Below are 13,691 nucleotides of genomic sequence, written 5' to 3'. Positions count from 1 at the left end.
AGCGTAATACTCCTTGCATCAGCTCCGCAGTAAATGCCGTTCCGCGGTCGGTGATTAGGACTTCCGGGGCTCCATGTCGCAGCACAACTTGGCTTATAAAGAACTTTGCCACTTCTTGTGCAGTCCCCCTCGGAAGAGCGGCGGTCTCTGCGTAGCGCGTCATGTAGTCTGTCGCTACGACAATCCACTTGTTTTGTGATCGTGACGTAGGGAACGGGCCTAAAAGGTCCATTCCAATCTGTTGAAATGGTCTCGAAGGGACGGCGATCGGTTGCAGAAGTCCGGCGGGTCTTGTCGGCGGCGTTTTTCGTCGCTGGCAGTCACGGCAGCTCCGGACGTAGTGGGCGACGTCAGAGGTAAGGCCGGGCCAGTAGTACCTCGCCTTGATTTTTCCAATAGTGCGGGCTGTGCCGAGATGTCCGGAAGACGGGTCGTCGTGGCACGCTTCCAAAATTTCGTCACGAAGGTCCGCGGGGATGACGAGAAGGTAATTCGCTCTTGTTCCGGGGCTGAAATTCTTCTTCACAAGGACGGAGTTTCTCAGGCTGAATGCTGGTAAGTTCCGCTTGAACGCTGTAGGCATGGCGACCTTGCGTCCTTCGAAGTAGTCGATCATCACGCGCAAGTCGGGGTCCTCACGCTGCAGGGCGGCTAGTTGCTCTCCGTAGCGACTCCGAAGAACGCGCGGTCTTCATCGGAGTCTTGTGGTGGTGGGTCGACGGGGGCGCGGGACAGGCAGTCGGCGTCGGAGTGTTTCCTGCCGGATTTATAAACGACTGTAACATCGAACTCCTGCAGGCGCAAGCTCCACCGCCCAAGACGGCCAGAGGGGTCCTTCAAATTGGCGAGCCAACACAGCGCATGGTGGTCTGTTACAACCTTGAATGGCCTTCCATACACGTATGGGCGAAATTTTGAAATCGCCCATATAATAGCCAGGCACTCTTTCTCAGAGGCAGAATAGTTTTTCTCCTCCTTCGACAGACCACGGCTGGCATAGGCGATTACCCTTTCGCAGCCGCTTTGCTTTTGGACAAGGACGGCACCCAAGCCTATATCACTGGCGTCCGTATGCATTTCCGTTTCGGCATTTCCGTCGAAATGAGCGAGCACGGGCGGGCTTTGCAGGCGTTTTTGCAGCTCGCCGAATGCTTTTTCTTGGTCGTTTTCCCAGCTGAAAGGGGTGCTATCTTTCGTCAAGCGCGTGAGTGGCTCTGCAATGCGTGCGAAGTTTGCGACGAAGCGCCGGTAGTATGCGCACAGCCTGAGAAATCTTCGCACGCCCTTCTTGTCTTTCGGCCTTGGGAAGTTCGCAATGGCTGAAGTTTTTGCCGGGTCAGGTAGGACTCCCGCGGCGTTGACGACGTGGCCCAAGAACTTGAGTTCCCCGTATGCGAAACGGCACTTTTCAGGCTTCAGCGTCAACCACGACGTACGAATGGCCTCGAGTACAGACTCCAACCTTGCAAGGTGTTCGTCGAAAGTCCGGGCGAATACCACTACGTCGTCGAGGTATACGAGGCAGGTGTGCCACTTAAGGCCAGCTAGCACAGTGTCCATGACTCTTTGAAACGTCGCTGGTGCTGTGCACAGCCCAAACGGCATCACCTTGAACTCGTATAGGCCGTCTGGGGTTATAAATGCAGTCTTCTCTCGGTCTCTCTCGTCCACTTCAATTTGCCAGTAGCCGGTCTTCAGGTCCATCGATGAGAAGTACTTCGCGTGGCAGAGGTGGTCGAGGGCGTCGTCGATTCGGGGGAGGGGGTACACGTCCTTTTTCGTGATTTTGTTCAGTCGCCGGTAGTCAACGCAAAACCTTAATGTGCCGTCTTTTTTCTTTACGAGTACGACGGGCGCAGCCCAGGGGCTTTTCGATGGCTGTATAATGTCGTCGCTGAGCATGTCGTCGACTTGAGTCCGGATGGCTTCCCGTTCGTGTGAAGAGACGCGGTACGGTGACTGTCGGGTAGGTCGGGCTCCATCTTCGGTTATTATTCGGTGCTTCGCTAGAGGGGTCTGACGTAGTTTTGCGCTCGACGAAAAACATTCGCTATAGCGACGCAGCAAAGCCAATAATTTTTTCCGTTGTTCTTGCGGTAGCGCCGGATTCACGTCGAATGGCTGCGGGAGCTTGAATGTTTCTACGGGTGTGCGTTCAAAGTCGGCGACTGCGATCACATCACTTGCTTCTTGCGTTTCTTCGAGGAACGCAATTGCAGCTCCCTTGTTTAAATGCTGGTACTCTTCGGTGAAATTAGTGACCAAAACGTGAGATTGGCGTTGCTTAAAGTGCGCAATGCCTCTTGCGACGGAGACACCGCGGTCGAGAAGCAACCTTCGATCACTCTCTACGATAGCGTCGATGTCAGAAGCAGCATCCTCACAGTAGACGGCGATCATCAAGCTTGCGCGGGGTGGCAGGGTGATGTGATCGTCGGCGATCCTGACAGCAGCACGGTGATCGGGGTTCGGCTGCGGCGTCGTGGAGTGATTGGAGGAAAATGTTATCGACTTGGTCTGCAGATCAATTATTGCGCCGTTGTCCGTCAAAAAGTCCATTCCGAGAATCACGTCGCGGGAGCAGTTAGGCAGAACGACGAACGCCGCAGGGTACGTTGTGCCGTCTATGGTGACGCGCGATGTGCACGTTCCACTTGGCGTCACGAGGTGGCCTCCTGCTGTGCGTATGTGCGTACCGTCCCATCTGGTCATAACTTTCTTCAGTTTAGACGCAAATGGTCCGCTCATTACCGAATAGTCAGCTCCCGTGTCTACGAGGGCGACTACGTCAAAGCCGTCGATGGACACCTTGACGTCAGATGCAGTCTTCCTCGAGTTCCGGGTTCGTCGGGGCGTCGTATCTCTGCTTGTACGTGTTGATGGTCGGGCACTGTGCATCGTCGTTGTCGTCGTCTTCTCAACGGACGTCTCGGTCAGGTCGGGTACGCGTCGCGCCGTGTAGCTGTCGTCGTGTTCGGGAGTCTCGTCAGGGTTAGGTCGGGTCGTCGGGATGAGGGCATGTCGTGAATCACTGTCTTCAGCGCGTCCTTGCGTCGTTGGAGGGTTTCTAGTTTTTCGCCGTAGAGCAACTTCACCTCCAGAAGTTGCCGCCTTTAGTTTCCCCCGCGTGGGCTGGGGGACCTTCCACGGGCGAAGTCAGCGTTGCTACGGCGGTTCAGCGATTGGTAGAGGTAGGGCGACGGCGAACGGTTGAAACGCGCTGGGCCACGGCTGGTTTCAGATAGATACTCGTCGATCTCACGTGGTCGTTGGCCAGGGAGAGGGCGAGGTGCGTCGACGGAGAAACCACGCAGTCCGAGTCTCTTGTATGGGCAGCGACGGTAAATGTGGTCGGCCTCTCCGCAGTGGTAGCACAGAGGACGGTTATCGGGAGTTCGCCATACGTCCGTCTTCCTCGGCGTCTGGTTTCGGTCTACCGGGGGTCGGGCGGGTGACAGTGGGCGGCGGTACGGCGGGGCCTCTTGACGGCGTGTTGGAGCAGGGCGGGGTCGACGAACAGCCGCGGAGTATGTCATAGCTTGTGGCTCACGGGGTACCTCGGATGGCGTAGAAGTTCCCAACGCTTGTTGCACTTCTTCTCTAATCACGTCGGTGAGGGAAGCGACTTGGGGCTGCGGCGGCGTTGGGAGAAGTTTCCGCAGCTCCTCTCTCACTATTGCGCGGACAGTCTCGCGTAGGCTGTCGGCCGGGATCCGCGTGCTGCCAAAGTCGTTCGCATTGGCCGCGCCAACAAAGTTGCGGTCATACTGCTTAGCACGCATTTCGAGGGCTTTCTCAATGGTGCTGGCTTCGGTCACAAATTCGGCGACGGTTTTGGGCGGATTTCGGACAAGTCCAGCAAACAGTTCCTCCTTCACTCCGCGCATTAAGAAGCGCAACTCCTTTTCTTCCGTCATTTCGGGGTCCGCGCGGCGAAATAGCTGCTTCATCTCCTCAACGAAGATCACGACACCTTCGTTGGGGTGTTGCGTGCGCGTTTCCAACAAAAGGGCGGCTCTTTCTTTCCGCACGACGGTAGTGAAGGTCTTAGTAAACTCGCTTTTGAACTGAGCCCAGTTTGTCAAGGAGCTCTCGTGGTTCTCGAACCAAGTGCGGGCCGAATCTTCCAAGTAAAAGAAAACGTGCCGGAACGTTTCTGCGTCGTTCCACCTGTTGAATTTCCGGACGCGCTCCAGTTTCTCCAACCATTCTTCTGCGTCTTCTGCGGGGGCTCCTCGGAACGATGGTGGTTCCCGGGGCTGCTGCAGGACGATTGGCGACGTTGTTTCTTGCACCATGGTGTTGGTTGCAGCGTTCCTTTTCTTGGGCCCTTGTGGCATCAAACCGAACTCGGGCGGTAAGAGCAAAACACAAATAAACAAACCCAATGTATGGTTCGCGGCATTACGGCATTACGGCATTATTCTTTTGAGTTGTTAGGGGAGCACAAGTTCGCTCCAATAAACGCGTTCCTCATTCAACACAACTGCATCGTCCTTGTCTTCGTGACATCTGGTGGAGGTGCTGGGTACGCACCCTTCATACCCAGCACCTCCACCAGATGTCACGAAGACAAGGACGATGCAGTTGTGTTGAATGAGAAACACGTTTATTGGAGCGAACTTGTGCTCCCCTAACAACTCAAAAGAATACAGAGGCGGCGAAGCAGCGGTCAACAAAGTGACTTGCACAGGCGAGTGTCGTCGAATCGAATGCCCCGGCGTCCGCACTGCAGGCTTTTTATCTTTTGGCGCGCGTGGTTCTCGAAACGTCGATTCGCATCGAGAACATAGTAGATCCAAGAAGATTATTCTGGGCTGTTCACGTTAGATCGGAATGCTCTCCGTATCACAACAGATAACACATGCGGCACAGAAAGAAAGAATGGAACACGCGCTTCCCTTGGCGCAGAGATAACACAGACCGGCGCAGCCGGGCGGTAAAAGCAAAACACAAATAAACAAACCCAATGTATGGTTCGCGGCAATATTTGCGTGGATGTTCTTTCGTGCAATAATAGGCGTGTACATAAATGCTACCTTCCACGTAGGTATCCTCAGATAGCGTCTTTGTGGCTAAAGGGTTGTGCCGATGAGCCCAAGCACGCGGTTCGTGATTCTGACCACGCCGGACGTTTCTATGATAGAAGCAAAAAAATGCTCTTGCGTGGATATTTCGGGGCATGGTCATGTTGCCAATGGGTCTAAATTGTTCCTCAACCCTTGAATACGGCGCACCTCATAGCGCATGTGTAGCATCCTGTTGTAAACAAAACAAAAAAGAAACAAACACCGTGTTCGTACTAAGCGAAGTCCCAAACTTCAATGTAACTGCATGCCAGGAGCTGCCCGGCCGCAGGAACAAGTCTTCCACCCGTTTGTAGCATTGAAAGGGTCGGGTGCTTTAGGTGTTGATACTGACGGCCCCGGTGATGTCAGAACCTATGATTGGTCACTGGCCGCTTCATACAAGATGCAGACAGCCACCACATCCACAAAAACGCCATTAAGTAGCAAATAGTCGGGTCTTGGCTACCCCTTGCAGATGGGGGAAGAACTAATGCGGTGAGTGAGTGAGTGAGTGAGTGAGTGAGTGAGTGAGTGAGTGAGTGAGTGAGTGAGTGAGTGAGTGAGTGAGTGAGTGAGTGAGTGAGTGAGTGAGTGAGTGAGTGAGTGAGTGAGTGAGTGAGTGAGTGAGTGAATAAACCTTATTAACACGAGCTTAAGGTGGTTATGGTTGGGCCCCGCCCCGTGGGGGGCCTCCTCTTGTCCGGGAAGCCCTGGTACCCGCTGGCTGCCCTGGCCCTCTCAACCAGGCTACGTTGGACTGAGAGGTGGGCGCTGGCCAGCTGGGCCGCCCACTGCTCGTACGTTGGGGCAGGATGGGATGAATACCCTGCAGACGCCGAGAAGAGTAAATACTATGCAGTACAGATTCGGTAGTGCTGTTTTGGGAGGTGATCGAAAAAGGACGATTGCCCCTCGACGCGCCATCCGCCCTCCAGAAACGCCGTCGAAACAAGTTTACTTTGACACGAGATCTGGGTAAGCAAATATAGCTATGTTGTCGTAAAATGTGGTGACAGACTATCCCTGTTAACTGCTCACTTCCATTTACACCGCTTCTTTACGCCGAAACAAGGTGAAAAAATACCAGTACGGAACACAGTCTGTGCTCTAGTGCTTCGCAAATTCCACCAGAGAACCCTTAATCGCAATGCAGTCACGGTCCAGTCATGCAAACCAGACAAGCTGATGTTTGTATGCAGGTGATGCGCACCCTAGTACCATGCTGGATGGCTCGGGCGGATGGCGGCAATAGGACGGACAAGAAGGCTAAACTTCACGAACTTCCGTCCCAGCAACTGGACATCATCGACGCCACAATAGACGACGGGTCCGCCACAACGCAGCCCCACTCCAGTTTGTACTCCTGGCAGGCAAGTAACGTTGCGGACGTTGTGTGGTCGTCATCTTTGACAGCCACGTTTTCTAAGGCCGTTGATTAAAGAGGCGGCAAAAACGAAATGCAAGTTCGGTACACTCGAAGGACTACTCTTAGTGATGAACACTGATGCCAGTTTGTAAGAAATCTTGCCAGAAATAAACTAGATGTTCATTGAAAATGGAGAAGCAGTGGCCACTTATCAGGCACGTTTCCCTTGGTTCTTGTGACGTCACAGAGACTCCTTTGATCCACTGGCGGCCGCCGAACAAGGCCGCCACCCACAACTATGACTGTGCGATCGCAGTGTAGCCTGCAATCCCGCTTTATTCCTGTGCGCGCAGTTAACCCTTAACAAGCTATTAAATAACTAATTAATTAACTATTAGCTAGGAGGAGAGTAAACTTTATTTAGGTGAGCCAAAGGTCTGATGTCTGGGCACCCGCCTGGTGGGGGGTTTTCTCTAGTCCGGGATATCTACCTGACCTGCGCTGGCCACCCGGGCTCCGCTACGCTGGGAGGAGAGGTCGGAGCTTGTCACCAACTATTAGCTAACTTAACTATCAAATAACTTTACTAACTAAATAACTAACACTCTGTTAGATCTGTGTTTAAATTCCCCTAATTTGTCAGTGCTCATAGCATTTAGAGCTACATTTGAATGTTTTTACTTCCTTACATCACCTTCGCCTAAAAACGTATTTCAGGGGTGTAACAAAGTTAAGTGAGCTACCGAAGGTTAGTTTGAAAAAAAAAGGACACAGTAGTCTTTTGTGGTCACGGTCCCTTTGATCTGTTCTGAGTGGTTTTCGGCTTACAGTGGAATAGTACGCTTATTGCTTATAATATTAAAAAGTAATTCTTTTAGAATCTCGTCCAGCAGTACTGACGCAGACTTATTACGTGGTAGTCTTTGGACCAGTAGTCGTAATAGTAGAACTCGGAGGTTAAAAACACATTTAGAAGATTGTGAAGTGGTGAACATCATCATTCGGCTACAGCCTGAAACGACTATTGGGCCAAAGCGGTTGCGAGGGTCCTTACTCTGGTAACTCGCTTACTTCGTCGCATTTAAAAGCATCTCGTCTCTCCAGACTTATTCTTTTTTTCTTTTGGCCGTCCGTAGGTGCGATACGCAGAAGAGCACAAGGCCCTGGTCGTTCCGCCCGGTCTGCTAGCGCTCCTGCTCAGGGTGTCGTCTAGCGTCGAACCGATGCTGGTGCCCCTGATTGGCCTACCTCTGATGCGGGAGCTCATGCCTACGCGCCGGGGTCCGTACGCTTGGCGCTGGAGACATCAGCGCCGCCTCGACGCGGTCGTGAAATGCGTAGCAACTGCCACTGACATCGCCGGCACCGATCAGGGTAAATGCGTCATCATGCGGCCAGATATTAATGAAAATAACTTTAGGACTACACACTTCATTCAGCTCTGCTACGTAAGAAAAAATTCATCGTAAAAAAACGAAAGAAGAAGGTGTTGCCAGCGTCAACTCCCCCGCTCTGATTGCCTTTTTACTGCCTGACGGCTCCCTCGGTTTCGGGGTATATATTAGGAAGTAGGTTTGGAATACATGATTAAAATATTAAGTACTCGCCCTCTTGCATAAACTTCCTCCTGCTCGCGCGACGTCGCAATTCAGCATTTGCGTCACCCAACTAAATGTCGCTCCATTTTCCTGATCACGTGATACCTGTGCTGCAAATGCTGTTTAGAGCCGTGTTGTGGAGTTACCGCTCGGGCATTGAAGTGAATCCGGATTCATCCCACCTTTGCGAGACCGCGGAATGGAATGGCAGTAGCGTGGCGGCAACGCTTGGAGGAATGGAATGGGAATGCAAATACGCACCTTTTGCCCGGAATGGATGGTAATGAAATGCGCTGGATTTTTACAAGATCTGAGTCGATTTTCTGCTGGGATCTGAAGCAAAGGTGACGCTTAAACCAGCAGAGTTTGTATTAATCTTATTTGCAATAGCTTCCTTTCTAGGAAGGTATTTTAGGGCTGTAAGGAAACCCGTAGGTGGGATTACTGCGATGGCATTGATGTTGGATCTTTTGCATCTCCGCTTGGCCGTACTTTTGCGTCCTGTGGGGCGGGTCTGACAAATCTTTAAGAAAGAAGAAAACGTGGCGCAAACTAGACGTGGACGAAGAAAACAAGGTAAGGCATATACAGGCGCCTGTATATTTGGCGCCTGTATATGTCTTACCTTGTTTTCTTCGTCCACGTCTAGTTTGCGCCACGTTTTTTTCTTTCTTAAAGTATGTACCAACTAGCTCAGCAACAAGTTTTGTTAACTGAGGAATCTATCGGAGGACGAGGGAGAAACTACCGGGCAGCTGCGTCGACTAATTGGTTACCGTGACCCCCTTGGTGTGCGCCGCGGTACAAACCAAACGAATATTTAACACGAACCAAGCCCTATTTGTTACAAAACTGTACGCTATAGGCTGGCGACACGCATTGCTTAGAGCGTTGCATCAGTCTCAGGGACACACGCAAAAAAAAGCTGCCAACTTGTTCCCGAGTAACGCGAGCGGTCTAGTAATGTCCTGCATTAAAAAGGCAGAGTTAGTGCCTAAACAATCAACAAGTGAAATGAGGTTAATAAGAAGCAGGTGGCGACTTTCATGCGGTGAACGCCAAGATACGCTGCTTCGTGACGCCAACCAGCTGTTCGAGACGTACTCGAACAGCCTCAGAACCTAGCCATATTACCACACTTCGGCGTTGCTACCAGCCTGGCGTGAGTAATTTATTAGCTGCCTATACCCTCCGTCGCTACCTTCTCTTCCCCCACCTACGACATCCGGTATTCCTCTTCTAAAAAGAATTGATCAATCACCTAATTTTTCCTCAAGCCCCACGCAAGGGAAAGCTATTACAACATGGTGGTCATGAAATATAATAACGATCGGTAATACTAGCCCTTCGTGAATTAGGAGGCGGTTGTTCTGCACGAGATGACACCAAGGTTCTACCATAACTCGACAGTGCCAAGTTGTAAGAGCGGACCTGTTGTTACTGGCCGAAGTTCGGTGTTGCAGGAAAAAAGTACCCAGGGCTCGCGATCGCGTGCCTTGCGGCGACCGCCGGATCCCAGGCTCACGCAGTACGTCTAGCAAAAAAAAAAAAAAAAAACCCTCCGGCATTCGCTGTAATCTGGGCAACACTTGCTCGGAACGGGAAAGAGACGCCATAGCTTACGACCCTCGTTCCTTCGACCTCGTGTCGTCGTGCGCATGCGCTCGGTTCCGTTGATCGTCTGTAAGACACCCTGCTTGGGAGAGATCACCGCGGGCTCCGCATTCTCTAAAAGCCATTAAGAATATTTGGAGACATGGCTACGAGTGCAACACTCCTTCCCGAGACGACTTGCACATCCCGGCACCGCTGCCTTGAGTCGATGACGAAGAGCTGGTGGCAGTATGCGATGCTGAGGATTAATTTACATCCACTACTCGCCGCGAAGACGACGGCTTCTTCGATGCATAGGACGACGATTACTAGCACCGCAACTATGGAAATAAACAATGACGCTTAAACTTAACTATGTGTCCGACAACGCTCACCTACACTAGCTTCATCAGTCAATTCTAGCGCGAGAGTGCAAGCTTTCCTGATCATTTTTATGAATATTTTTGCTGTTTTCAGCGTGTCTGACAACATCACCTCTACTTTCCATTCATAGGTAACTAAGAGGTACCTTTTACGTTGAGGAATTACAGCAGTGGAGTTGGACTTCCCGGCCATTTCAGGATTGGGAATGGGCAAAATTGTGGCATTCAGCGCAATTGAAAGGACTGAAATGGCGGAAATGGAACGTTCTAATTCGTCGGAATGGAATCGGAATGGAATGGGACTGGCCATTACGCAACCCCGATTTGGAAGTTACCATACAGTTCCTAAAGAAGACCCACCCAAACTACAGAGATATCAAGTGAAAAGTGCGGGATGGGTGAACTTTCGGGTTACGTGCGAAAAACCACAAAAAAATGTGGCCATGCCGAAGCTGCATAACTATCAAGTAAAAAATACGAGATGGGCGAACTTTCGGGTCAGGTGTGGAAAGAACAATAGGTTATCGCATCGACACATGAATAGATGATTCCCGTTTATTCTGTTCACTCATCGTCTCTAGAGGCATCGAACGATGCGTTGTGGTAACAGCGGAACACGGGCTGTAGCGCTTTGTCCACCAAGCTCTCCCGAGCCTCTGTTCCCCTCGCCGGTTCCGTGCTCGTAGAGGCCTGTCCATAGCCTCCTGTTATACCGATAGGCTATGGCCTGGCGCTGGTTGAACTCGCAGTGTTCAGAACCCTCGCTCCGCCTAAACAATGCCACGACGGTATCTTCCCGTCTTCTATTTTTCCCACCTACTGCCCTATCCTCCTCGCCATGCCAATCAAGTCAAACGGGTTGGGTATCTTGCTCAGAATCGAGACATCGGAGGGGTTCATGGCCGCAGTAGGTTTCCGCAGAGGGACCTCCCATACCTTTCAGAGGCGTCAAAGAGAATGCGATTTTGGGGGATGGGCGATATTTGGGGACTTTAATAAATCTAATATTTCAACCCTAAATTGGCGTGGGGAATGTTTCGGGGCAGGGCGTTCTCTCGGAACTTTACGGTAAGTGTTTTCAACGCACTCCCCACCCTCTTCACGAGTGGTCGATTTCGTTTTGACATATGAAGAGGCGTACGCGATATTTAAGGATGTACAAAGAAACAATTCCTTCACGGCGCAGCGGCCACTTTTCTAGCGGAGGCGAAATGTGAAAACATCCGTGTGTACGACATTTAGGCGCACGTTACAGCTTCCCAGGTGGTCAAACTTAATCCGGAGCCCTCCACTACAGTTCACCTCATCACCTGTGCCGCGTCGGCGAGTTAAACCTCATCTTGAGGAAAAATTAGGTGATTGATCAATTCTTTTTAGAAGAGGAATACCGGATGTCGTAGGTGGGGGAAGAGAAGGTAGCGACGGAGGGTATAGGCAGCTAATAAATTACTCACGCCAGGCTGGTAGCAACGCCGAAGTGTGGTAATATGGCTAGGTTCTGAGGCTGTTCGAGTACGTCTCGAACAGCTGGTTGGCGTCACGAAGCAGCGTATCTTGGCGTTCACCGCACGAAAGTCGCCACCTGCTTCTTATTAACCTCATTTCACTTGTTGATTGTTTAGGCACTAACTCTGCCTTTTTAATGCAGGACATTACTAGACCGCTCGCGTTACTCGGGAACAAGTTGGCAGCTTTTTTTTGCGTGTGTCCCTGAGACTGATGCAACGCTCTAAGCAATGCGTGTCGCCAGCCTATAGCGTACAGTTTTGTAACAAATAGGGCTTGGTTCGTGTTAAATATTCGTTTGGTTTGTACCGCAAGAGAAACAATTCCTTCACGGCGCAGCGGCCACTTTTCTAGCGGAGGCGAAATGTGAAAACATCCGTGTGTACGACATTTAGGCGCACGTTACAGCTTCCCAGGTGGTCAAACTTAATCCGGAGCCCTCCACTACAGTTCACCTCATCACTTGTGCCGCGTCGGCGAGTTAAACCTAATCTTCAATCAATGCTGGGGCGGTGTAATACAAAAAGGAAGGTTTACTGAGTTTGAATGGCAAAATCGAAACAAGGGTCCGAAGTTTCAAGACTCACTGAAAGCACTTCGGACAGGGGGCACTACTTTTCAGGCATTTTTGCTTATGGGCTTTAGTATAGCATCGTGCCGCTACTTCTGTACTCTCATTCATGCTGTGCGTGATGTTAGCTTGACATTTTCTGAATTCGTATATCGTATACCTTAGCTACTACGTAGCTAAGGTATGTAAGTTGCTTTTGTAAGAATGTAAGTTGCTTTTAACGTGCCTCTTTCTTAAACGTTTCCTATTTTTGGTCATGTTGTTAGCATAAAATGGCACCAACTTCATCACTTAAATTTGGACAGCTCTCAAAATTTATTTTGAACCCACCGTTCTAAATATTTCAATTTTACTACGTTTTTTTCTTGAGTAGGCAGATAAGGCACGTAGGCAATTTTTTTTATTCGCTGTGCATAGATCTGTCAACGAGGCGTGCTACAGGAAAGCACAGAACAAAACAACCGAGTGGACAGAGAGTGTGGAGAGAGCTGCCTTATCAACAGTGTCTATCCGACTCTGCTGTGTTTCCACATGCTCCCCGACTCCCGCCACAGCTTGCACGCATTATAGAATAAAACGCGCAGCCAGTGCACAGCGCTAAACATAAAGCAGATGCAAGACGTGCTCGTAGGGCCGAGTCTCGAGTTCCTGAGGGACTGGAAGGAGATTCCCACTTAATGATAAAGATCAACCAATAGATATTCAATTAATTTTTCTCCATTTCGTTTTATATTCTTACTCAGGTGCACGCAGATCAAAAATCGCGTCCCATGCCGCTTCTGACCTACTCTTGTCGCCATTCACACCTCGCAGAAATTCACGACTTGGCGGAAGAGACGGCGCTCGAGTCCGGAGTCCTGTTGCCTCTATTCGCGCTCTACAAGAGGCGGCTTCTAGAGGAGCTGGGCCAAGGAGTGCGGCTGCATCGGGACTACACCAACGCCGAGCTCTTCTTCGTTCTCTGGGCGCTGGGACACTGCGGTGAACGCCGAGCCCAAACTCTTGTTAACGGCGCTCTGAAGAACAGCGCTCTCTTCGCCCGGACTTTTCAGTGTTCTGTTAACCAGGCCATGTGGGAAGGTCGCCGATGTCCTTTCTGGATTTGAGACTGTCTCGTTACTTCTTTTTGTACTGGAAATGTTATTGAGATAATGCTCTTATTTTTAACCTTTCAGGGTTACAAATATACTTTGATAGATGCATTGAAATGACCTTTTACTCAAGCCCTCACCAAATTATTCAGCCTTTAATGACGTATAAACCATTCATGCGTGAAAGTTGCGGTCGACTGAAATTTACCTCTCGGTCGCATTGACAGGCCATGACATCTGAAATTTTAAGTGTCTGCCTAGTATTACTTCAACACTTTGTACCTCCAACACTTTGTACATTCTGCGGAGTGGTTACATTGGTTCATTTCGGCACGGGGTTCACTGTAAATCTTCCCGCCAAAATATTCCAACCGTTTGTTCCTTTTTCTGATACAATAGCGGTCAACGAGCAATTCATTTTTCTTTATATGTTGTGTCAGACTTCGCATTCTGGTATCACCTTTTTTCACTGGGAGGATAAGTTCAGGCTTAATTTCATCCTCTGTGCTTTTGT

General features: G+C 50.6%; 1 protein-coding gene across 1 annotated transcript in view; it reads left to right on the top strand.

The window, feature by feature from the left end:
* Nucleotides 1-13,212, top strand: part of LOC144143153 (uncharacterized) — a 66,262-nt gene extending 53,050 nt beyond the window's left edge. Inside the window, exons 7-9 of the mRNA XM_077674955.1 lie at nt 6,269-6,439; nt 7,572-7,809; nt 12,900-13,212. Of these exons, the coding sequence (XP_077531081.1) occupies nt 6,269-6,439; nt 7,572-7,809; nt 12,900-13,192 (702 nt within the window). The 3' untranslated portion in view covers nt 13,193-13,212. The remainder of the gene's footprint in view (nt 1-6,268; nt 6,440-7,571; nt 7,810-12,899) is intronic.
* Nucleotides 13,213-13,691: the final 479 nt, after the last annotated feature.

This window comes from Haemaphysalis longicornis, unplaced genomic scaffold, assembly GCF_048455015.1.
Source record: "Haemaphysalis longicornis isolate Haplotype H1 unplaced genomic scaffold, Haemaphysalis longicornis Haplotype H1 scaffold_6, whole genome shotgun sequence".
NCBI lineage: Eukaryota > Metazoa > Arthropoda > Arachnida > Ixodida > Ixodidae > Haemaphysalis > Haemaphysalis longicornis.
This window is presented reverse-complemented; position numbering and strand designations above follow the sequence as displayed.